This window comes from Tachyglossus aculeatus, chromosome 2, assembly GCF_015852505.1.
Source record: "Tachyglossus aculeatus isolate mTacAcu1 chromosome 2, mTacAcu1.pri, whole genome shotgun sequence".
NCBI classification, from domain to species: Eukaryota; Metazoa; Chordata; class Mammalia; order Monotremata; family Tachyglossidae; genus Tachyglossus; species Tachyglossus aculeatus.
The window spans coordinates 155,393,870-155,417,259 of record NC_052067.1 but is presented as its reverse complement, the minus strand read 5'-3'; the positions used below and the strand labels follow the sequence as shown (position 1 = coordinate 155,417,259).

The 23,390-nt window shown below is 44.0% G+C and overlaps 1 protein-coding gene across 1 annotated transcript in view; it reads right to left on the bottom strand.

Annotated features, from left to right (window-relative positions):
• Positions 1-19,544, bottom strand: part of ARID2 (AT-rich interaction domain 2) — a 246,118-nt gene extending 226,574 nt beyond the window's left edge. The window contains 3 exon segments of the mRNA XM_038761126.1: positions 18,285-18,382; positions 19,199-19,292; positions 19,416-19,544. Of these exon segments, the coding sequence (XP_038617054.1) occupies positions 18,285-18,382; positions 19,199-19,292; positions 19,416-19,507 (284 nt within the window). The 5' untranslated portion in view covers positions 19,508-19,544.
• Positions 19,545-23,390: the final 3,846 nt, after the last annotated feature.

Sequence of the window (23,390 nt, the reverse complement as noted above, 5' to 3'; positions counted from 1 at the left end):
CATGCTGAGAATTTGTTATTTTCATCAGTGCCTGGCCCACAGCCTGGTTAGACATAGCCCACGAGCATTATTTTGCCACCCACAGTGCTCTGCACACAGTAAGCGCTCAATAAATATGACTGAATGAATAACATTAGCTTTATTTAAACCGGGCGGGGGGGTGGGGGGGGTGTTAAGGCTAAAAATCAATGAAAGACAATAAAAACTTTGTTGTGTCTTCCATTGATTTTGACTTAAAAGTATCTGGAATTGCCTCCCCATCACAAATCTTACAGACCAGAGATCTTGTCTAAAATCCCACCCCCTCAAAAATGCCTTACTCAATTCATTCCTATCTCTTAAATCACTAACCCAACAACCACCCTAGGACTTACGTGTTTATTTTTATCTTCTCTCTGCACTTGTAGATACAGGCATAATCAACTGTACAGTCCATTACTTACTTTGATTATTTGTAAATAGTTTTATATCTCTTTCCCCTGGTACAGGGTAAGTTCCTGTGGGCAAAGGAACTTGCCATGCGTTTCTGTTGTAACTTCCCAACTAGTACGGAGTATTGATCCTAGTGAGCACTCAATAAATTTCATTACTACTACTACTGAACACAACATTATATCAGAAGTCAAAGAATTGTAAACTTTTTATAACTACTTCAAACTACATAACAATTAACCCACATACACATTCATGGATGAACTTCACAGTCACTGATGTCTTCTTTGAATACAAAGTACAAAATATATATGTAAAATTATCATACAAATGTTCAAGCCTTACAGTGTTTCTTGGAATGTTCAAGTAGCATTTTATATTTTCTATAGAAATAATATTCCAGGATACTCAATAGCTTAATTATATCAATAGGTGGTATTTTACCATTTAAGATGTAATATTCACCTTATTTGAAAATATAAGATTCTTAGTATGTGAAACAAGATCGAATGTACTGCTTTCAAATAATACATTGCACAATTTAATCACAAGTCAAATCAAAGTCAATTATTTGGAATAATCTATTATCAAAAAAGAAATACTACAACACAAAGTACAATTACATTCCACTAAAATTACGTGGCAAGTTTTGTAAAGATACATTCTACATTTCTCAAAGGAAAAATTGTTTGATTATATGATTTCAGGCAATCTAATTTTAATCAGTTTTACTCGAGATGAAAATCTTTACGATTTAAAACTGATCACAATCAATTCCAGTTTTTACTGGGTAACCCCATCCTCTTTCTGTCTCCCATCACACTCAACACATTACTATTATATAGAAAATTTGATTATTTATTGATGTCAGTCTCCCATTCTAGACTCATCTCATTCTGGGCCTGGAACATGCCTGCTAATTCTGCTGTACTGAGCTCTCCCAACAGTTTAGTATAGTGCTCTGCACATAGAAAGTACTCAATAAATACCATTGATTGATTTGATTGTTTTACTGAAATAGTACTTAAAAAATACAGCAGTTAGGCACCATAGCACAACACTATGCTTCTCCCCCTCTCAGACTGTAAACTCACTATAGATGGGGAAGGTGTCTGCTAATTCTGCTGTATTATACTCTCCCAGGTTCTTACTTGGTACAGTGCTCTGCACACAGTAAGCACTCAATAAATACCACTGACTGACTAGTACAGTGCTCTGCACACAGTAAGCACTCAATAAATACGATTGAATGATTTACTGCGAATGCCTGAATTGTGAACATCTGCCCAGGCAGAAAAACTGCCAGCTTTATAGCTAGATATACCATTATAGACACTGCTAAAAAAAAAAAAATGTATAAATTGCAGGTATTTCATTCATTCAGTGGTATTTATTGAGCATTTACTGTGTGCAGAGCACTGTACTAAATACAACCCCAACCAATTCAGTCTTATGCCCCAAAGATTATGCCATGGAATAATAATGATTGTGAGCCCACTGCTGGGTAGGGACTGTCTCTATATGTTGCCAACTTGTACTTCCCAAGCGCTTAGTACAGTGCTCTGCACACAGTAAGCACTCAATAAATACAATTGATTGATTGATAGTATATAATATATATTATATATATATTATTATTATTATAGCTGTTAAGCGCTTACAATGTATCAAGCACTGTCCTAAGCACCGGGGAAGATAAAGGCTAATCAGGTCGGATACAGTCCCTGTCCCACATGAGGCTCACGGTCTTAATCCCCACTTTACAGATGACACAACTGAGGCACAGAGAAGTTAAGTGACTTGCCCGGGGTTGCACAGCAGACAAGTGGGCAGAGCCGGGATTAGAATCCAGGCCCTTCTTACTCCCAGGCCCGTCTCTATCCAGTAGGCCAGGCTGCCTCTGAGTAACTCAAAAAACAATATTAAAGGAAAATGCTACACATTAAGCAGAACACTACATTCTGAAAAATCTATCATTTCCTTGGTTTCCCTGGTGGAATGACCGACGTCTCAATTTTGCTATTTTTTCCTCTGAGAATCACTGGGTCATCCACATTTTAAATTTTTGGACAGGAACTTTGTTAGCACACAGCCCTGAATCAATGTTTAAAGATCCTCCGTTTTGCCATAATGCTTTTTTTTTCGCTTCACATTTTGCCTATGCTAAAGAATTGGGGAGTGTTCGCCTGATAAGGCAAACCTGTTTAGATAAGGCACACATGATGATAGACGAAGCAGTTGTGTGCACATTCACACAGAAAAGGACACAACATTAAGGGAGTACTTTGCAAGAATGCAACCCCCATATTAAAAGAAAACTGGGTAAAGCAGGGGGGGTCTTCCCCCCTTTAAGCAGCTATAAATACCTTTGCAACTGTTAGCATTACTTTTTAAAATGCAAATTGTAGTAAAATACCGCATCTGTGTGGAGTTTAGCATATTGTTACAGTAAAAGGTTACAGTGCTTGGCACATAGTAAGGGCTTAACAAATACCATTAGTATTAATCCATTCAAATAAGCAGCTTAAACATTTCATTAATATCAAAAACACACTGTTGTACTCCAAATAGCTCAAGAGATGAGCTATATAAAGCATAATCAACCTTTTAAGATGCGAAACTACAGTTGTAAAAAATACGTTTTTAACCCATATAAACAACACTGCATTCTTCACGAGTCAAAAAAGAGATCGCCCTAACTTTGTGAGCTGTTTTCTGAGGGAACTTAGAGATTCCTCTAAGCACCTTAAAGTAGAATCAGGATTTTAAGTTCAGCCAAATGTTAATTAGTCCATTAAGAAAAACAGCATCAACAACAGGGTCACAGTTCAAGTGAATGTGGCAGTTTAAGAAATTAGGAATTCTCTTTCCTCACCTGTTTCATCATCATCAATCGTATTTATTGAGCGCTTACTGTGTGCAGAGCACTGTACTAAGCGCTTGATTCCATAAGTGAGGATTAATAAATCACTAAACTACCTTTGGGATGAAGGGTACCCTTGATCACAGTGATATTAAAATAAATGACTTGAGGAAACTTTGGGGGTCTTTAACAACAACAATAATAGTGATGGTATTTACGACAAAGACGGGCGCGTCCACCATCTTCCTCCTGCTGCTCCAGGGGAAGAGAGGGGCTTCATTCATTCAATCGTATTTATTGAGCGCTTACTGTGTGCAGGGCACTGTACTAAGCGCTTGGGAAGTACAAGTTGGCAACATATAGAGACGGTCCCTACTCAACAGCGGGCTCAAGGACCGTCTCTGGGGCCCCAACTGTCCTCTCCCAGAGCTTAGCGCAGTGCTCTGCGCACCGGAAGCGCTCACTCAATACGACTCACTGACTGAATCATCTAACAATAATAATAATGATGGCATTTGTTGAGCGCTTACTATGTGCAAAAAAGCGGTGTTTTACAAGGTGATGAGGTTGTCCCACGGGGGGCTCGCGGTTTTCATCCCCATTTTGCAGATGAGGGAACTGAGGCCCAGAGAAGTGAAGTGACTTGCCCAAAGTCACACAGCTGACGAGCCCGTTGGTGGGTAGGGGTGGCCTCTATCTGGTGCCAAACTGGACTTTCCAAGCGCTTAGCACAATGCTCTTCTAGACTGTGAGCCGGCTGTCGGGTAGGGACCGTCTCTGTATGTTGCCAACTTGTACTTCCCAAGCGCTTAGTACAGTGCTCTGCACACAGTAAGCGCTCAATAAATACGACTGAATGAATGAATATTAAGTGCTTACTTCGGGTTAAGTACTAGGGTGGACACAGGGTTGTGAAATCAGACAGTCCCTGTCCCACACACGTCTCATAATCTAGTTTATCTCCATTTTGCAGATGAACATCCTGAGGCCCAGAGAGGTTAAGTGACTTTCCCAAAGTCACGCAGTAGGCAAGTGGCAGAGATGGGACTCAAAACCGGGGTTCCGGGCTAAGACCCGTGCTCTTTCCTCCTGGCATACTGCCAATCATGGAACCCATTTATATGCGAGTCATTTCCCAAAAGCACAACATCATCATTATCCACACGCAATAAAGAAATCTGTTAACTTGCTAACCAAAAAAGGCACTCATCTTCCTACTAAGAGAAAATAAACTATTTTTGAATCACTAGGGTGAAATCATTGCTAATTATGAAAATTTGTTCGTTACCCAAACCGAAGAACATTACAAGAACTACCGTACCCAACAATGCTGTTTACTGCAAGTTGTTAAAAATAATGTCCTTAATTAATAATAATAATAATGATGATGATGATGGCATTTGTTAAGCGCTTACTTAAAATGGGGTAAAATGGGGTTTAAGACTGTGAGCCCCTCATGGGTCAACCCGATCACCTTGTAACCTCCCCAGTGCTTAGAACAGTGCTTTGCACATAGTAAGCGCTTAATAAATGCCAGCATTATTATTATTATTATTATTATTATTACTATGTGCAAAGCACTGTTCTAAGCACTGGGGAGGTTACAAGGTGAATCAGGTTGTCCCACGGGGGGCTCACAGTCTTAAACCCCATTTTACAGGTGAGGTAACTGAGGAACAGAGAAGTTAAGTGACTTACCCAAAGTCACACAGCTGACAATTGGAGGAGCCGGGACTTGAACCCATGACCTCTGACTCCAAAGCCCGTGCTCTTTTCCACTGAGCCACGCTGCTTCTCCAATTATATTAAGAACACATTTTAATGATGTGGATCAACCAGAGATCAATACCGCATGTACCTTTAGATTGACAAAGGGCACATGTGAACATAAAACGAGCGGCATTTTGAATTGGTGCCTGATTAATTCATATGCCAAAGGGTATCATTTATGTTTCTAAAACCGAGACTTCGAGATTTCCCAGTGATATTATGGTCACGCAATCTAAATAGTAGTAGTATTACTACTACTTAGTATTACTACTATTACTATTACTATTACTATTATTACTTAGTATTACTACTACTACTACAAGCGCTTAGTACAGTGCTCTGCACATAGTAAGCGCTCAATAAATACGATTGATTGACTGATAGTAGTAATAATATTTATTGAGCACCCACTGAATGCAGTGCACTGTACTGAACCCAGAAGGAGCTTACTTTCTAATGGAGAGGGCAGGCGTTAAAAATATTTACCACTAGCCCACAATAAGTAACAAGTAGAAGTGAACACAAATGCGCTAAGTATGGATCAGTTAGAAATAGCTGGTGCACTTAAAAAGTTTGAGGTGTTGGAGACTCCGGGGGGGAAGGCTTGATGGAGGAGGGATTTTAGGAGAGAAGCAGCGTGGCTCAGTGGAAAGAGCACGGGCTTTGAAGTCAGTGGTCATGGGTTCGAATCCCGGCTCCACCACATGTCTGCTGTGTGACCTCGGGCAAGTCACTTAACTTCTCTGGGCCTCAGTTACCTCATCTGTAAAATGGGGATTAAGACTCTGAGCCCCACGTGGGACAACCTGATCACTTTGTATCCCCCCAAGCGCTTAGAACAGTGCTTTGCACATAGTAAGCGCTTAGCAAATGCCAACATTAGTATTATTATTATTATTATTTTAGAAGAGCTTTGAACTTGAGAACTGACAGACTTGGGGAGGGAGGGAGTCCCAGGCCAAGGGGAAACTATGAGCACGAGAACAGAAGTAGGAAAGTTGATAATGAGGGTACGGTTGAAGATTCCCTGGGGAGGAATGAAACCATGGAGTTTGGGAGTAGCAGGTGATGATGACGATGGCATCTGTTAAGCGCTTACTACGTGGAAAGCACTGTTCTAAGCGCTGGGGAGGACACAAGGTGATGAGGTTGTCCCACCTGGGGCTCACAGTCTTCATCCCCATTTTACAGATGAGGTAACTGAGGCACAGAAGTTAAGTGACTTGCCCAAAGTCACACAGCTGACAAGCGGCGGAGCCGGGATTATATATATATGATGGCATTTATTAAGCGCTTACTATGTGCAAAGCACTGTTCTAAGTGCTGGGGAGGACACAAGGTGATCAGGTTGTCCCACCTGGGGCTCACAGTCTTCATCCCCATTTTACAGATGAGGTAACTGAGGCACAGAAGTTAAGTGACTTGCCCAAAGTCACACAGCTGACAAGCGGCGGAGCCGGGATTATATATATATGATGGCATTTATTAAGCGCTTACTATGTGCAAAGCACTGTTCTAAGCGCTGGGGAGGACACAAGGTGATCAGGTTGTCCCACCTGGGGCTCACAGTCTTCATCCCCATTTTACAGATGAGGTAACTGAGGCACAGAAGTTAAGTGACTTGCCCAAAGTCACACAGCTGACAAGCGGCGGAGCCGGGATTATATATATATGATGGCATTTATTAAGCGCTTACTATGTGCAAAGCACTGTTCTAAGCGCTGGGGAGGACACAAGGTGATCAGGTTGTCCCCACCTGGGGCTCACAGTCTTCATCCCCATTTTACAGATGAGGTAACTGAGGCACAGAAGTTAAGTGACTTGCCCAAAGTCACACAGCTGACAAGCGGCGGAGCCGGGATTATATATATATGATGGCATTTATTAAGCGCTTACTATGTGCAAAGCACTGTTCTAAGCGCTGTAGAACCCATGAATTCTGATTCCCAAACCCGGGCTCTTCCCACTGAGCCACGCTGCTTCCCGTGAGAAACCATCGTTTTCTAAGACGGGGAGAACTGAAGAGTTCTGAAACCAACTGTGAGTTTTTGGTTGACGCAGGATGAAATAGAAAGCTAATGAATAGTTTTGAGGAAAGGCAGAGGTCGAGTGACACTTCAAGAAGCTGATCTATTCAGCAATGGATCAATGGTATTATTGTGTACGGAGCACTGTACTAAGCGCTTGGGAGGGTACAAGACATGAGTTGGTGGACATGATTCCTGCCCTCAATGCACTTACAATGCCCTCTGGATTGTGAGTTCATTATGGGCAGGAAATGTGTCAGTTTAAAGTTATATTGCACTCTCCCAAGCATTCAGTACAGTGCTTTGCACACAGTAAGTACTCAGGAAATATGACTGAATGAATCTAGTGGTTTTTTTTATGTATACACTGGAAAACAAAGAGGCAATAGGCAGGGAGACCAGCAATGAGCCTGCATAGTCACAAACCTCCAGTTATTTTTAAAACTGAAAAACTGCAAATTACTTCCTGTCAATCATCCAAGTCATTTATTTTCAATAGTTTTTTTTTTCTTTCCCAGCCATAGTAAGGTCTCTAATCTTGCAAAAGTTTTAAAAACAGAGCGCTGAAGGAAATTTATCTTCTATTTTTAACAAGATCAAAATTAAATCTCATCAAAAGCAATAGTTATTTTGCAAAATAATTTTCTTTACAGCTCTGGCAGAAGTCCCAAAGTAAAGACGTAGTTTGAACAGAATTAAAAATAAAAATAAAACTTTCCAAATTCTAGATAATCTAAAAGAATACGGTTGGATTCATTTTCCGGAACACAGCAGCAAGGGCTAATGGAAAGCGCCCAGGCCTGATACTCGGAGGACCTGGGTTTTAATCCTGCCTCTGCCACTTGCCTGCCACGTGACCCTGGACAGATTCATCACTTCTCGTGCCTCAATTTTCTCATCTGTCAGTCAGTCGTGTTTACTGAGCCCTTACTGTGTGCAGAGCACTGTACTAAGCACTTGGGAGAGTACAATGTAATGAAAAACAGACACATTCCCTGCCCGCGACAACACCTGATCTCCCTTCTAGTTAAGACCGTGAGCCCCATGTGGGAAAGGGACTACGTCAGACCTGATTATCTCCTTTCTACCCCAGTGATTAATACGCTGCTTGGCCCTTAGTAAATACTTTAACAAATATCACCATTACTATTATCATTTGCAAGCTGACTGAAGTTACTGATGGCCCTGACCCTTACTTCTTAGTTTCAAAGGGACTTTTTTTTTTTTTTTTTTTTTTACAAAGCAGTACCTTAAGAGAAAGGTTGGGAAATTCTGCCAGATAAAAATACACTGTAAAAGGCAATACACGTTCTTTACAATCAAATCCCACATTTTAGCCTGTACAGAAACACACTATTTTTAACCTGTCTCCAGTTTCGTCCTTTTGTGTTTAAAAACAACAACGAAAAAACCCAACCTTATATATTTGAATAGACATTTGATTTCTCAAATGTTTGGGCCCTTCAACCCCAAAGGAATGCAAACTTCTAAGTGTTTCTCTGGAAATAAGCATTAGGCAGACAAATAAGTCAGGGGTATCTGCCAGGGTTCCAATCCCATTTTCATTTCATGTACTGTCACTGCACACATAATGTAAAAATGTAAACTTTAAAGCATTTAGACAAATGACTATCAATCGGTGAGAAGCAGCGTGGCCTAATGGACAGGGCACAGGCCTGGGAACCAGAAGCACCTGGGTTCTAATCCCAGCTCTGACCCTTGGCTGCTGTGTGACCTTAGGCAAGTCACTTAACCTCTCTGTGTCTCATTTTACCTCATCTGTAAAATGGGAATTACGACTGTGAAAACCCATGTGGCTCAGGTCCTACCTGATTAGCTTGTATCTACCCCAGTGCTTAGTACAGTACCAGGCACCTAGCAAGCACCTAACAAATACCATAAAAAAATAATAAACAGTGGTATTTATTCACTACTGTATGCGAAGACTGTTCTAAAAGCTTGGGAGAATATAACACAACGGAATCGGTGGACATGTTTCCTGCCCACAAGGAGCTTACAGTCATTAATATAAATAAATTACAGATCTATACACAAGTTCTGAGAGTTAGGGATGGGGTGACAGTCTTGAGTTTACTCTCTTCCTCATACCTTTCTTCTGTTTCCTTCCACTCACCAACTCCCACATTCTCCAGGTCCCTACATACTCCCTAAACAGGGTATAAAGTTGATGAATGGAGACACAGACTCATAGAAAACTTACTTTTTCTCTCCCGCCTACCCTCCCTTCTCGAGTACCTGACACTCCCAAGCCATTTGAGTTCTCCTAGAACTTTGCATAAAGGAAAATGAATGGTATAGCACTTGCACTGTAAATAGCAATCCATGCATGAAACATATTTCTTCCGGTACGGAGGCATCAGCAGCATCATCATCATCATCAATCGTATTTATTGAGCGCTTACTATGTGCAGAGCACTGTACTAAGCACTTGGGAAGTACAAATTGGCAACATATAGAGACAGTCCCTACCCAACAGTGGGCTCACAGTCTAAAAGACTGTGATCATCATCATCAAAGGTAGTTATTGAACATTTTCTGTGTGCTGAACCCTGTACTAAGCACTTGAGAGAGTATAACAGAGATGGTAGATGCGGTCCCTGCCCGAAACGAGCTTACAGTCTAGAGGGGGAGACAGGCATGAATATAAATTTTTATGATATATAATTTACGGCTACAAACATAAGTGGCATCACAGTCTATCCAGAGTCATGCACTCTGTCAGAAGAATGTTCCCCTAAATCCCCTAATAGGATGCTATCCAAAACGCAGAGTACAGCCCATTTCATTGTTTTTGTTTCTTATTGCCTTTTTCTTCATGGTACTTGTTCAGCGCTACGTTTCGGGCACTGTACTGAGCACCAGGGGTCGAAAGAAGAAGAGCAACCAGGACACAGCATCTGTATCACATGGGGCCCACAACCCAATCAGGAAGCAGAACAGGTTCTGAATCCCCATTCCACACATGGGGAAACCGAGGCCCAGAGACGTTACATGACTTGCCACGGTCACGCAACAGACCAGAACCCACATCCTCCGACTCCCGGGCCTGTGCTCTTTCCACTATGTTATGGATGGATGAGTGTACTTTCTAATTCTCACGTCACTGGGCCATTTTCCAAAGCTCCTGAGAAATAAGGTGCTCCTGGGCAACGGGGTGTAACTGCCACGGTAAGAAAAGCATAAAAGATTTTCCCCATCTATAAAATGACAGTTTTCACTAGTTTCTGTTTGCTATTTTAAATACCTTACTTTTTCTTTAGCATCTTTTATGGCCTTACTCTTTTACCACTTGTATATTTGACAATTTGCGTTCACTTGTGTCCGTCCACCAGAATGTAAGCTCCTCAAAGGCAGAACAAGCTTTTAACGTCTAGTGTACGTTTCCAAGTGCCTAAGGTGTTACTCTGCACAGTGGGCATTTAAGAAATTCATTCATTCATTCAATCGTATTTATTGAGCGCTCACTGTGTGGACAGCACTGTACTAAGCGCTTGGGAAATACAAGTCGGCAACATGAATGCAGAAGAGACGCTGCTGTTGATGGTAAGGACACAGTCCACCGCATCCATTTGTTCCTTCGCCTAGTCACTCAATCAATCAATCGTATTTATTGAGCGCTTACTGTGTGCAGAGCACTGTACTAAGCGCTTGGGAAGTACAAGTTGGCAACATATAGAGACAGTCCCTACCCAACAGTGGGCTCACAGTCTAAAAGGGGGAGATTCGGTAATGTCAAATATACAATAGTGCTATGATTCACTTTCACATACAAGCGTGTATGATATTACCAACCTCGTAAGGGAAAGGATTATGAAAAAATATTCGCTGCAGACCTAAGTTTTTCTAGTCACCGGGGATTGGAAGCGAAATGAAAATACCGCACTGGTCGAGTCTTCAGGTTTTGGCAGTTTTCGATTGCTTGTTTTTAAAGTCGATTTCCGTTTTATAATTCTGAATTTCTCCGCGGGAGCTAAGACTGACAAGACACTAAGCTCAATTTTAAGGCCAATGCATGTTTAATTTATACCTGATTTGAGGCGGGGGGAGGAGAGCTATTAAAAAAAAAAAGAATCCCCGGGCCCGTGATTCTATTCAAGCACGAAAACCAAGTTGGAAAAACTACCATTTATAAACATAATGGAAGGTGTGCCGATTTTTTTCCGGTTTAAATGAAAAGAACTTCATTTCGCGGGAGTATTTTTTCCCGTTCACAAAACTCACTGGCGTTTCTGCTGCACTCCACAGCTTCTATTTCGGAAATGCTAATGAATCAGAGTTCTTGTTTTACCTCAAGTGATTCATAAAGGCTCCCTCCAATGTGGACCCACTGAGGCCCTTACAACTGAACACACACCATTTCCACACTTGCTTCCTAATCCAATTTAACCGAGAAAGTGAAACTCCCTCTACTGGTGAATTTCCGAGGTCTAAAAAAGAAAAAAAAACCCAAAATCCCAACCAAAAGACACCAAGGAATCCTAAACTCCCAAGGAGATTGAAAATTCATTCGCGGGGCTCACCTCAGAAACGAGTTTCCTGACGATTAAAAGGAGGTACGCTGTCTAAAAACTGTAACGGCGAGAGATTAAAAAAAATAAACAAACACATCCATCCAGGCTAGCAGTGGTAGCGTGGATAGAGCACACGGGGGAAGGTCATGGGTTCTAATCCTGACTCCGCTACCTGTTTGCTGTGGGGCTCAGCCTCAGTCCCCATTTTACAGATGAGGCAACGGAAGCACAGGGAATCAATCAATCAATCGTATTTATCGAGCGCTTACGGTGTGCAGAGCACTGTACTAAGCGCTTGGGAAGTACAAGTTGGCACCATATAGAGACAGTCCCTACCCAACTGTGGGCTTACAGTCTAGAAGAATGATGGTATTTGTTAAGCGCTTACCATGTGCCCCCTTTTAGACTGTGAGCCCACTGTTGCGTAGGGACTGTCTCTATATGTTGCCAATTTGTACTTCCCAAGCGCTTAGTACAGTGCTCTGCACATAGTAAGCGCTCAATAAATACGATTGATGATGATGATGCGTGAAGCACTGTTCAAAGCGCTGGGGGGATACAAGGTGATCAGGTTGTCCCACGTGGGGCTCACAGTCTTCATCCCCGTTTTACAGATGAGGGAACTGAGGCCCAGAGAAGTGAAATGACTTGCCCAAGGCCACGCAACCCTGTAAATCCACTCAATCCCCCTGTAAAATGGGGATGGAGACCGTGAGCCCCACATGAGACGGGGACTGTGTACAACCCAACTTGCTTGTATCCACCGCAGTGCCTACTACGACGCCTGGCACATGGTAAGCGCTTAACAAATACCACTATTATTACTTTTAAAGAGTTCTAAATAAATTTCCAAGTAACCCAAAATACTTATCACTTCCAATAGGAATGAGATTTTAAAATGGAAACACCACCACGATAGCCTTGACTGAAGCAGAACGGCCGGCTCCTCTCAAACTAAAACAAAAATCCTTCTTTTAAGCATTTAAACCTTCATCTCAAGGCTTCAAATTCTGGGCTGAAGCAAAAACACTAAAGTGTGTCCTAAAAAAATAAAAATAAGAATAAATCTAAATACCTGTGAATCCTATCACCACATACTTTGTCAAAACTCTAGATCTAAATTGCGCTTATAATTTTAAACTGCTCTTATGAAAACTCCACTCATTTTGCTGAAAATATCTGGCATCGTTCCTACACGTTGGAGCGGCTTATCATACCTAACTAGCCAATAACATTAGTTCTAAATATTCTCGCCACAAATAGTTTCTCAAGCAAAACCGACTTCGGGAAAGTTGGTCTCGGAGGTTCAGTTTCTGCATGTGCACAACGGGTGAAATTATATCTACCTTCTACAGACTTTATAGGAAAGTTATTCTCATTATATTCGTTAAGCACTCGCTATGTGTCAGGCACAGTTCTAAGCGCTGGAATTGATACAAGTTAATCAGGTTGGACACAGTTCTTGTCCCACATGGGCTCTCAGTCTAAGTAGGAGGGAGAGTGGCTATTTAATCTTCATTTTACAGTTGAGGAAACTGAGGCACAGAAGTGCAGTGACTTGCCCAAAGTCACATGGCAAGCCAGTGGGGGAACCCAGTCCTCAAACCCCTGGGCCCGTGCTCTTTCCACTAAGCCATGCTGTTTCTCACGTGTAAATGGGGATTACACGTTGTTACAAATCGTTGCCAATTTGTACTTCCCAAGCGCTTAGTACAGTGCTCTGCACATAGTAAGCGCTCAATAAATACGATTGATGATGATGATTATTATTATATAATTATAACAATATATAATAATATAATATAATAATAATAATAGTAATAATCATGGCATTTGTTAATCGTTTACTGTGTGCCAGGCACTGTACACTAAGCACAAAGGTAGATAGAAGCAAATTGGGTTGGACACAGTCTCTATCCCATGGGGGGCTCACAGTCTCAATCCCCATTTTACAAATGAGGTAACTGAGGCACAGAAAAGTGAAGTGACTTGCCCAAGGTCACACGGTAGACAAGTGGCGGAGCCGGGATTAGAACCCAGGGCCTTCTGACTCCCAAGCCGGGGCTCTAGCCACTGCGATTAAGACTGAGTTCTATGTGGGATGGGGGCTGTGTCCAACCCAATCATCTTGTATTCACCACAGCGCTCAGTACAGCGCCTGGCACCCAGTAAGCACTTAATACCATAAAAAGTGTACCAAGCATGATAAGAACCTAAAAGAAAATGACTAGAGATATATAAACCTCCAGGATACCAGTCTTATTCATTCACTCATTCAATCGTATTTACTGAGCGCTTACTGTGTGCAGAGCACTGTACCAGGAGAAGCAGCGTGGCTCGGTGGAAAGAGCCCGGGCTTTGGAGTCCGAGGTCACGGGTTCAAATCCCGGCTCCTCCAACTGTCAGCTGTGTGACTTTGGGCAAGTCACTTCACTTCTCTGGGCCTCAGTTCCCTCATCTGTAAAATGGGGATGAAGACTGTGAGCCCCCCCCCCCCGTGGGACAACCTGATCACCTTGTAACCTCCCCGGCGCTTAGAACGGCGCTTTGCATATAGTAAGCGCTTAACAAATACCATTATTATTATTATTATTGGAAAGTACAGTTCTGCAACAGATAGAGACAATCCCTATCCGACAACGGCCTCACAGTCTGGAAGATAGTAACAACTGAGTCAAAAGACCTGGGTTCTCGTCTCAGCTCAGCCACTTGTCTGCTGTGTGACTTTGGGCAAGTCACTTAACTTCTCTGTGGCGGTTCCCTGGGCCGTAAAATGAGCTTAAAATGCCCCTCCCTCTGACTTGGACTGTGAGCCCCATATGGGAAAGGGATCGTTTCCAACCTGGTCACCGGGGCACTTAGAACGGTTCTTGATACAGAGCAAACACTTAACAGATACCATAATTATTACTTTTGCTTAATTTCAAGTTTAAAGTATTCTTATATTCAGCATGCACTGGAACATTTTGACAATTTAATTCCTGTGACCACAAAGTGAACACACATGACTATCAATCCATCAGTGAGAAGCAGCACAGTGGAAAGAGCACAGGCTTGCAGAGGACCTGGGTTCCGATCTCGGCTCTGCCCACTTGTCTGCTGTGTGACCTTGGGCCCACTTCTTTGGGCCTCAGTTACCTCATCTGTAAAGTGGGGATTAAGACTGTGGGCCAAGGATCGTGTCTGACCCAGTTATCTCATATCTACTCCCGCATTTAGTACAGTGCTTGGTACATAGTATGCATTTAACAAATACCACGATGACTATTATTATTATTAAAGTGAGTAATGGCTTTTCATCCTCTAACTTGGGAAAACAGTCGATATATACGAGAAAGTATGTTGTGCTGAAACTTACGTACTTATGGATTTCGCTTAACACAGAATTCAGTAAGCCTACGTTTCTATTCAATTTCTTGTCCAAGTATTTGGCAGAGTACTCTGCACCCAGTAAGCGCTCAATAAGTACCACTGATTGAGTCTCCATAACTTGTATGGGTGTAAAGCTGCCAAAAGCTGGAATGCGCGTCAGTTCAACATGAGTTTACTCCCACTTTTTAAAACGTTTTACATGTAAAAAAAATGAAGATAAAGATATTTGTAAAATGGATTTCGTTTCCGTTGACAAGATGTTGTAATACATAAATTATTCTAAAATGTCATTACAGTTCATACTGCTAAATTAAATCAGTGATCAATAGGATGGCCACAGTTTCCCAGCACTTAAATTCCTATATTTGCATGATTATGGCTTTTCAAATAGTGTCACACTCCATTATATACACACCTGTATGTATGCATGTATATGTACATATACATACAAACACACACCATATATATGTGTGTGTATATATGTATATATATATATATATATACACACATATATGTATTTATTGACCGCTTACTGTGTGCAGAGCACTGTACTAAGCGCTTGGGAAGTACAAGTTGGCAACATATAGGGACAGTCCCTACCCAACAGTGGGCTCACAGTCTAGAAGGGGGAGACTAACAAAATAAAATAAATAAAATAAAATAAATAGAATAGATATGTACAAGTAAAATAAATAAATAGAGTAATAAGTATGTACAAACATATATACATATATACAGGTGCTGTGGGGAAGGGAAGGAGGTTAGATGGGGGAAGGAGAGGGGGACAGGAAGAAGGGGCTCAGTCTGGGAAGGCCTCCTGGAGGAGGTGAGGCCTCCTTTCAGGGGGGAATCAATACACCCTCTAAAAGTCATGAGTTTTAGAGTCATTCAACTGAAAGAACTGTTCTTGGTCACCGTTAGCCACTTGAAAGCTACCTGAGAGAAGACACAAACTTTCTTCTCAACTGAAAGCACTCCACTCCACTGGCTGCATCCAACTAGACTGCCCGTTACACCAAACGAACCTTTCTCCTCAAAAAGTCAAAGTCACTTGATCGAACGTGTCATAACTACCACAGTGAGACTGATAAAAAAAAAAAAGGACCCTGATATCCTGGGTTCAAGGTAAGACCTTTTGAGATTTTTTTCCCCCCAGCCCATCTGAAACAGGGCAATACTATCCCAGGGAGGAAATTATTGGGTCACGCAAAAATCTGACCACCACATGTCTCTCTGTTATTTACCAACTCATGCAAGTCTTCATGGGCCTTTATTTTCAAAAACAAACGCTTTGACTTTTTCCTAGAACAATGAATACCTGTAGCCTAGCTACAACCCTACAATAACAAACCTGAGTAAGGCCACAGGGAGGGAGATCAGGTTTAGCTAGGAGCATAGTTCAACAACCAGCTTTCCAAAGAGAGTATAAACCATAAAGGAGCTGAGAGCTATTTGAACAGCGATAAACTACCTTGACAGCAATTTCTGAAGGAAATACCCAAGTCCAAGAGGTGATAAGAATCATTTCAGGATTTTTTAATATTAAAATTTGTAACGCACTTTTAAAAGCAGAATCCGATACATACGGTCGGCCTTAAATCCAAAAAACTCGTAAATTTTGGCAGTTTATATCTTTACTAGACTCTTAATATGTGGCTATTTTTTTTTTTACCCCAAAAGGTGAAGTTTTTGTGAGAAATAATTCTACTTTACCTTTCAAAACACTGAAGGAGATTCTGGGGGTGGAAGGGTTTAAAAAAAAAAATGAAATGAAATTTAAAAAATTCGGCGCTCACTTGAAATGGATGTGGAAAAGCCCAAGGTTTCACAGCCACACTTGGCCAACCCCAAAGGGCTAACGTTATTCCAGGGTACCGGCACATCTTTAAAGCGACATTCCTTCCTGCAATATGCTCATAATGGAAATGAATAAATGAAAGTGGTCCGAAATATAAAAACTACCCATTTCCCCATTCCCGGATCCGTTTTTTTTTTTTGAAGATAATTACTTTCCCGTACCTTTGACTATACTTTAAAGCAATCATACGCCAACATAAAGCCTTTTCAGCAGACGGAGATATCTAAGGTTTTCCAGACTTCCCGTGCAGCTCAATAACTGCTCCGCAGTCTTGTGAACTCTACAACTTCAAGCCTGAAGTCAATCTAGGACAGCCAATAGAAAGTGCACCTGTGCAATTACTACATTTCCTAATTCAGAAAGCCAAATCTGCCACACAAAAGAACAGCTTGGATGCAGTAAGGTGAAATGTAAAAACCCAGCATGCTGGTTGCATTACGGTTCAGAAGCCCACCGACACCGTCCCTGGCCAAAATCCGTAAAGTACGAATACAAAAATCTCATTGTCAACACCGAAACGGGGGCTGCCTCGGGACCCTCCGCGTGTGAAACTTTTAATCCCGGGGGACGTCCGTGCCTTGCCCATTTGCTACAAAATTCGTGTTTTCATCTTCTGGGGAAATTTGGAAAAAAAAACAACACATCTGGAAAACGGTTCAGAAAAATATATTCACCCCCTGAACTAAAGCCCGCACCAACTGTGAAAAAAAAAAGTTGCTTTTAGACTCAACAAGTTCTGCCACGACTATCAGAGGAAAAAAAAAAAATTTCTTATCTCTCTCCAAGACGTCGATTTTTTAAAATGCACAAGCAGCTCTTTTACCGTTCCAAGTCACAAATGCCTTGGGCAATCCTGGGTCCTAGAATCATCTAAAAATTATGTGATGCCAATCTGTACTTCCCAAGCGCTTAGTACAGTGCTCTGCACATAGTAAGCGCTCAATAAATACGATTGATTGATTGATCTTTACAACGTCCCCCAAACTCCACCAGCTATAATCACTTCCACGAGAGAGGTCCCATTTTTTCCAACCAGAAGGCTAAAAATCACAACCACCCAAGTCTCTGAAACGCGTCAATTTGTTTTTTTTTTCCCACCGAGGGAAATAAAAGTTTCAAGACCTATCAACTCCCCAGCTAGCCCTCACCTTTCGGCCCCCGTCAATAGAAAGAAATCGATTACGATGTCACGAAAGAATCCTGTTTACCAACACGGGGCCTCCTGGAAGGGTCTCGGGTGGAACGTCAAAAACAGAAAGCCATCTTCCACTTTTGCCTGTTTAATCCCCCACCCCCGGATCGATACCCGACCCTCGGGCCCTGTTTGGAAACCTTTAAATCGTTGAACGGACGCAAAACGAAAAGGAGGGGGGGGGAAAAAATCACCTTGCAGGCCAAACAGAGTCTTTTTAAGAGTCGCCGTGACTTACCGCAAGTAATACTGTTTTAAAGCAAAGGCAGCGTTAGAACAACTTCTGGGAAAGTTAAACTCTTCGACAATTTCTCCCCACTGATTCTTCTCCGAAACCTGTTAAAAACACAGACACACACACAGTCTCAGAGGGAGGGAAGGCCGGCCTTGAAACCAGCCGGTCTTCCGCGTGGAGCCCCGGCTTGGAATTCGGGCCTCCGGTTCCAGGAGGGTTTTGGGAGCAGGTTCGATCTCGATCCCCTCGTCGTCCCCCCCCGGGGGAGGCGGTATCGATCGGCGATCGGTTGGTCTCCACGCGAGAAGGGTTTGTTTTTTGGGGGGGGGGGGGGGCTTGGCAGCCCCGGACAATAACCAATCGCGAGGCCCGCCGTCGCCCCCTTTGAAATCGCCACGCGGTCCTTTTCCTCCCCAAAAGGGGGGGCGGGAAGTGTGTGTGTGTGTGTGTGTGTGTGTGTGTGTATGTGTGTGGGGGTGTGGAAATGATCCAAAGTTGCCCGGGATCGCCGGCGGTCCCGGCCGGGCCCTCCTCTCCATCTCTCTAGGCCCTTCTTTGCGGCCTACAGTTTCTGCCTAGGCTTGAAGCCTAAGATGGCTATTTGGAGCCGGTTTCTTTTGTTAGCGAGAGCAACCGGGGGGGGGGGGGGTGTAGCCGTGCCCCCCCCCCCCCAGTCTTTGGGCAAACCCTGCCCGCTCTGATTTGGAAAACCGCCGGGAGAGTCCGGGATCCGTGTGCGTGTGGAAGACAGGAGGAGGGAGAAGAGTCTCCAACCGGGGCACCGAGGAAGGCCGACAAAACCACCCCCACCGGCTCCAAACGGGAAGGGTGGGGGCAAAGAAGGAAACCCCCCCCCCAAATGGGCCCCCACCCTGGGGTCGGAGGGGAGGGAGATACGAACTGAAACTTCCACTCACCTTGGCGAATCCGCCCAAAGTGGTGACTCGGGTGTAGAGCCCGTGCAGGTCCAGCTCCTTCCCACCCACGGCGGGGATCTTCTTAAAAGGCGACCTGCGGGGGCAAGTCGGCGGGGATGGCTAGTGGGCTCTCCGGAGAGTTTGCCCCCTTTGCCCCCCCCCTCCCCTTTCCCCTCCCTCCCTCCCCCCCGCCCCCCCACCCGGCTTTCGCTCTCACCCTCTGCTGTGGTGGAACTGCCGCAGCTCGTCCAGGAAGGCGAGCCCCTTCCTCCGCTGGTCCGGCGGCGCCTTCCCCGTCGAGTTTGCCATTGTTTTCCTCTTATATAGATGTAGGAAAAAAGGGGGATGGGGGGGGATTCGGGGGGGGGGGTGTTTTCCCCCCCCAAAAAATAATAAAATCGGATGGCTGGTTTAAAAGCGCCCCCCGCTCCCTAGCAGAGCCCGGAGCCCATTCCTCGGCCGACGGGCCGGCGGCGGCGCAGGGAGGGAGGGAGGAGGAGGAGGGGGAGGAGGAGGAGGAGGAGGAGGAGAAAGAAGGGGACCAAGACGGAGGGCGATTTGCTCCAAAAGTTTCGAGCGATGAGAGCGACGGCGAAGGGGTGGACGGCGGCCGCGCCCGCAGGCCCCGAGCGGCCCGGCTCTCAGCCGGTCGACATGGCTCGGCCGTGGAGGGGGCCCCAAGCCGGAGGGGGAAGGGGAAGGGAGGGCGGCCTGCCTGCCTGCCTGCCTGCCTGCTACCGAGGCGGCTCCATGTCGCCCTCACGCAGGCCACCTCGGGAGGGAGGGAGGGAGGGATTCCCTGTCGTCCTCTCTTCCCCTCAAGACAAAAAGACGTGCAAGGGAGGAGGAGGAAGAGGACGAGGTGGTGGTGGTGGTGGTGGTGGTGGTGGGGCTCTGCTGTCGGGCGCCTTGCCGCTCGCAGGGCCGCGGGGAAGCGGAGCGCCGACCGGCGCCCCCCCAGGGCCGGCCCGCGCACTGCGCCCGGCCCCGCGCGCGCACACACTCGCGCTTCCTCGCGGGGAACAATAGGCTCCACTCGCCGCCGTTAAGGGCTCATCTGCAATGTGCCGCCCGCTTTCACACACACACACACACACACACACACGCACACACACACACAAAGCCGCCCGGAAAGGGAGGGCTCTCCCTCGCGAACGGCTACTACCGGTCGCAAGCGGCGGTAGGGGAACGGCTTCACCCCTTCTTCGCCTGCCTTTTTTTCGGTTTTTTAAAAAAAAAACGAATGGCGATCATCACGGGGAAGCGGCAGGGCATGGGGACGATCCAATAGGTTCCAATCCCCCGGCTTGGCCTCTTCCACCGAAAGCGGTCCGCCTCGGCGTTTGGGGCCTCCTCCTCCTCCTCCTCCTCCTCGGCGGGTTTTTCCCCGGAAACTTTTTGAAAACGGAGCAGGGTTTCCTTCGCAGCGGAATATCAACTATTCCTGTAATAGGTTCGGATTCCCTGACTTTTTTTTTTTCCGCCGAAAGAGGTCCGACTTGGTGTTTCGGGCCTCCTTAGCCTGAAAACGGAGCAGGGTTTTTGCTTTCAGGAAAATAGCAACGGGGTGTTTCTGGCTTCCTAGGTATGGAATAGCTTCAGATTCCCCGACTTCTTTTTTTTTTCTACCGAAAACGGTCCAACTTGGTGTTTTGGGCCTCCTTAGCGTGAAAACGGGTCAGGGTTTCCTTTCAGCAAAATAGAAACGGGGTGCTTCTGTCTTCCTATGTATGGAATAGGCTCATTCATTCATTCAATCGTATAGGTTCAGATTCCCTGACTTTTTCTTGTTTTCTACCGAAAGAGGTCCAACTTAGTGTTTTGGGCCTCCTTAGCTCATTCATTCATTCATTCATTCAATCGTATAGGCTCAGATTCCCTGACTTTTCCTTTTTTTCTACCGAAAGAGGTCCAACTTAGCGTTTTGGGCCTCCTCAGCTCATTCATTCATTCATTCAATCGTATAGGTTCAGATTCCTTGACTTTTTCTTTTTTTCTACCGAAAACGGTCCAACTTGGTGTTTTGGGCCTCCTTAGTGTGAAAACGGGTCAGGGTTTCCTTTCAGCAAAATAGAAACGGGGTGTTTCTGTCTTCCTATGTATGGAATAGGCTCATTCATTCATTCAATCGTATAGGTTCAGATTCCCTGACTTTTCCTTTTTTTCTACCGAAAGAGGTCCAACTTAGTGTTTTGGGCCTCCTTAGCTCATTCATTCATTCATTCAATCGTATAGGTTCAGATTCCTTGGCTTTTTCTTTTTTTCTACCGAAAACGGTCCAACTTAGTGTTTTGGGCCTCCTTAGCCTGAAAACGGATCAGGGTTTCCTTTTAGCAAAATAGAAACGGGGTGTTTCTGTCTTCCTATGTATGGAATAGGCTCATTCATTCATTCAATCGTATAGGTTCAGATTCCCTGACTTTTCCTTTTTTTCTACCGAAAGAGGTCCAACTTAGTGTTTTGGGCCTCCTCAGCTCATTCATTCATTCATTCAATCGTATAGGTTCAGATTCCTTGACTTTTTCTTTTTTTCTACCGAAAACGGTCCAACTTGGTGTTTTGGGCCTCCTTGGCGTGAAAACGGATCAGGGTTTCCTTTCAGCAAAATAGAAACGGGGTGTTTCTGTCTTCCTATATATGGAATGGGCTCATTCATTCATTCATTCAATCGTATAGGTTCGGATTCCCCGACTTTTTCTTTTTTTCTACCGAAAGCGGTCCAACTTAGTGTTTTGGGCCTCCTTAGCCTGAAAACGGATCAGGGTTTCCTTTCAGCAAAATATAAACAGGGTGTTTATGTCTTCCTATGTATGGAATGGGCTCATTCATTCATTCATTCAATCGTATAGGTTCAGATCCCCTGACTTTTTCTTTTTTTTCTACCGAAAGCTGTCCGACTTAGTGTTTTGGGCCTACTTGGTGTGTTTTCACTTTTTGAAAACTGATCAGGGTTTCCTTTAAGCAAAATATAAACGGGGTGTTTCTGTCTTCCTATGTACGGAATAGGTTCATTCATTCATTCAATCGTATAGGTTCAGATTCCCTGACTTTTCCCTTTTTTTCTACCGAAATGGGTCCAACTTAGTGTTGTGGGCCTCCTTAGAGTGTTTTCACTTTTTGAAAACGGATCAGGGTTTCCTTTCAGCAAAATATAAATGGCCTGTTTCTGTCTTCGTATGTATGGAATAGGTTCAGATTCCCTGACTTTTTTTTTTCTTCCGAAAGCGGTGCAACTTAGTGTTTTCCATCGCATTTATTTATTGAGCGCTTACTGTGTGCAGAGCACTGTACTAAGCGCTTGGGAAGTACAAGCTGGCAACATATAGAGACGGTCCCTACCCAACAGTGGGCTCACAGTCTAGAAGGGGGAGACAGAGAACAAAACAAGACATATTAACAAAATAAAATAGATATAATGTACAAGTAAAATAGAGTAATAAATATGTACAAACATATATACAGGTGCTGTGGGGAAGGGAAGGCCTCCCCTGGGCCTTGTTTTGGGCCTCTTTAGCGTGTTTTCCCTGAAACTTTTTGAAAAAAGCACGGCATCGAGCTGTATCATCACTTAGTCTCAAAGTGCCTTTAAAACTTTAATCCTGTCTTTTGGGAGGGGAATAACGCCTGTCCCACAAATGCGGTGTTCTCACTAACGACACAGACCAAAATGTAAAATACTCAAACTATTGCCCTACTGTCCCGACTCCCTCCGCCCCAGACTGTGGTATTTTGTGGCAGTCACCCCCTTATTTTTGCAATCATTTGAATAAGGTCATCTAAAACGCCTTTTGGCACTCATTAAAGGGCTTAAGAGCACGGGCTTTGGAATCGGAGGTCACAGGTTCGAATCCCGACTCCGCCACAAGTCTGCTGTGTGACCTTGGGGAAGTCACTTAACTTCTCTGAGCCTGTTACCTCATCTGTAAAATGGGGATGAAGACTGTGAGCCCCCCGTGGGACAACCTGATCACGTTGTAGCTTCCCCAGCGATTAGAACATCATCATCATCATCATCAATCGTATTTATTGAGCGCTTACTGTGTGCAGAGCACTGTACTAAGCGCTTGGGAAGTACAAATTGGCAACATATAGAGACAGTCCCTACCCAACAGTGGGCTCACAGTCTAAGAGGGGGAGACGAAACCAAACATACTAACAAAATAAAATAAATAGAATAGATATGTACAAGTAA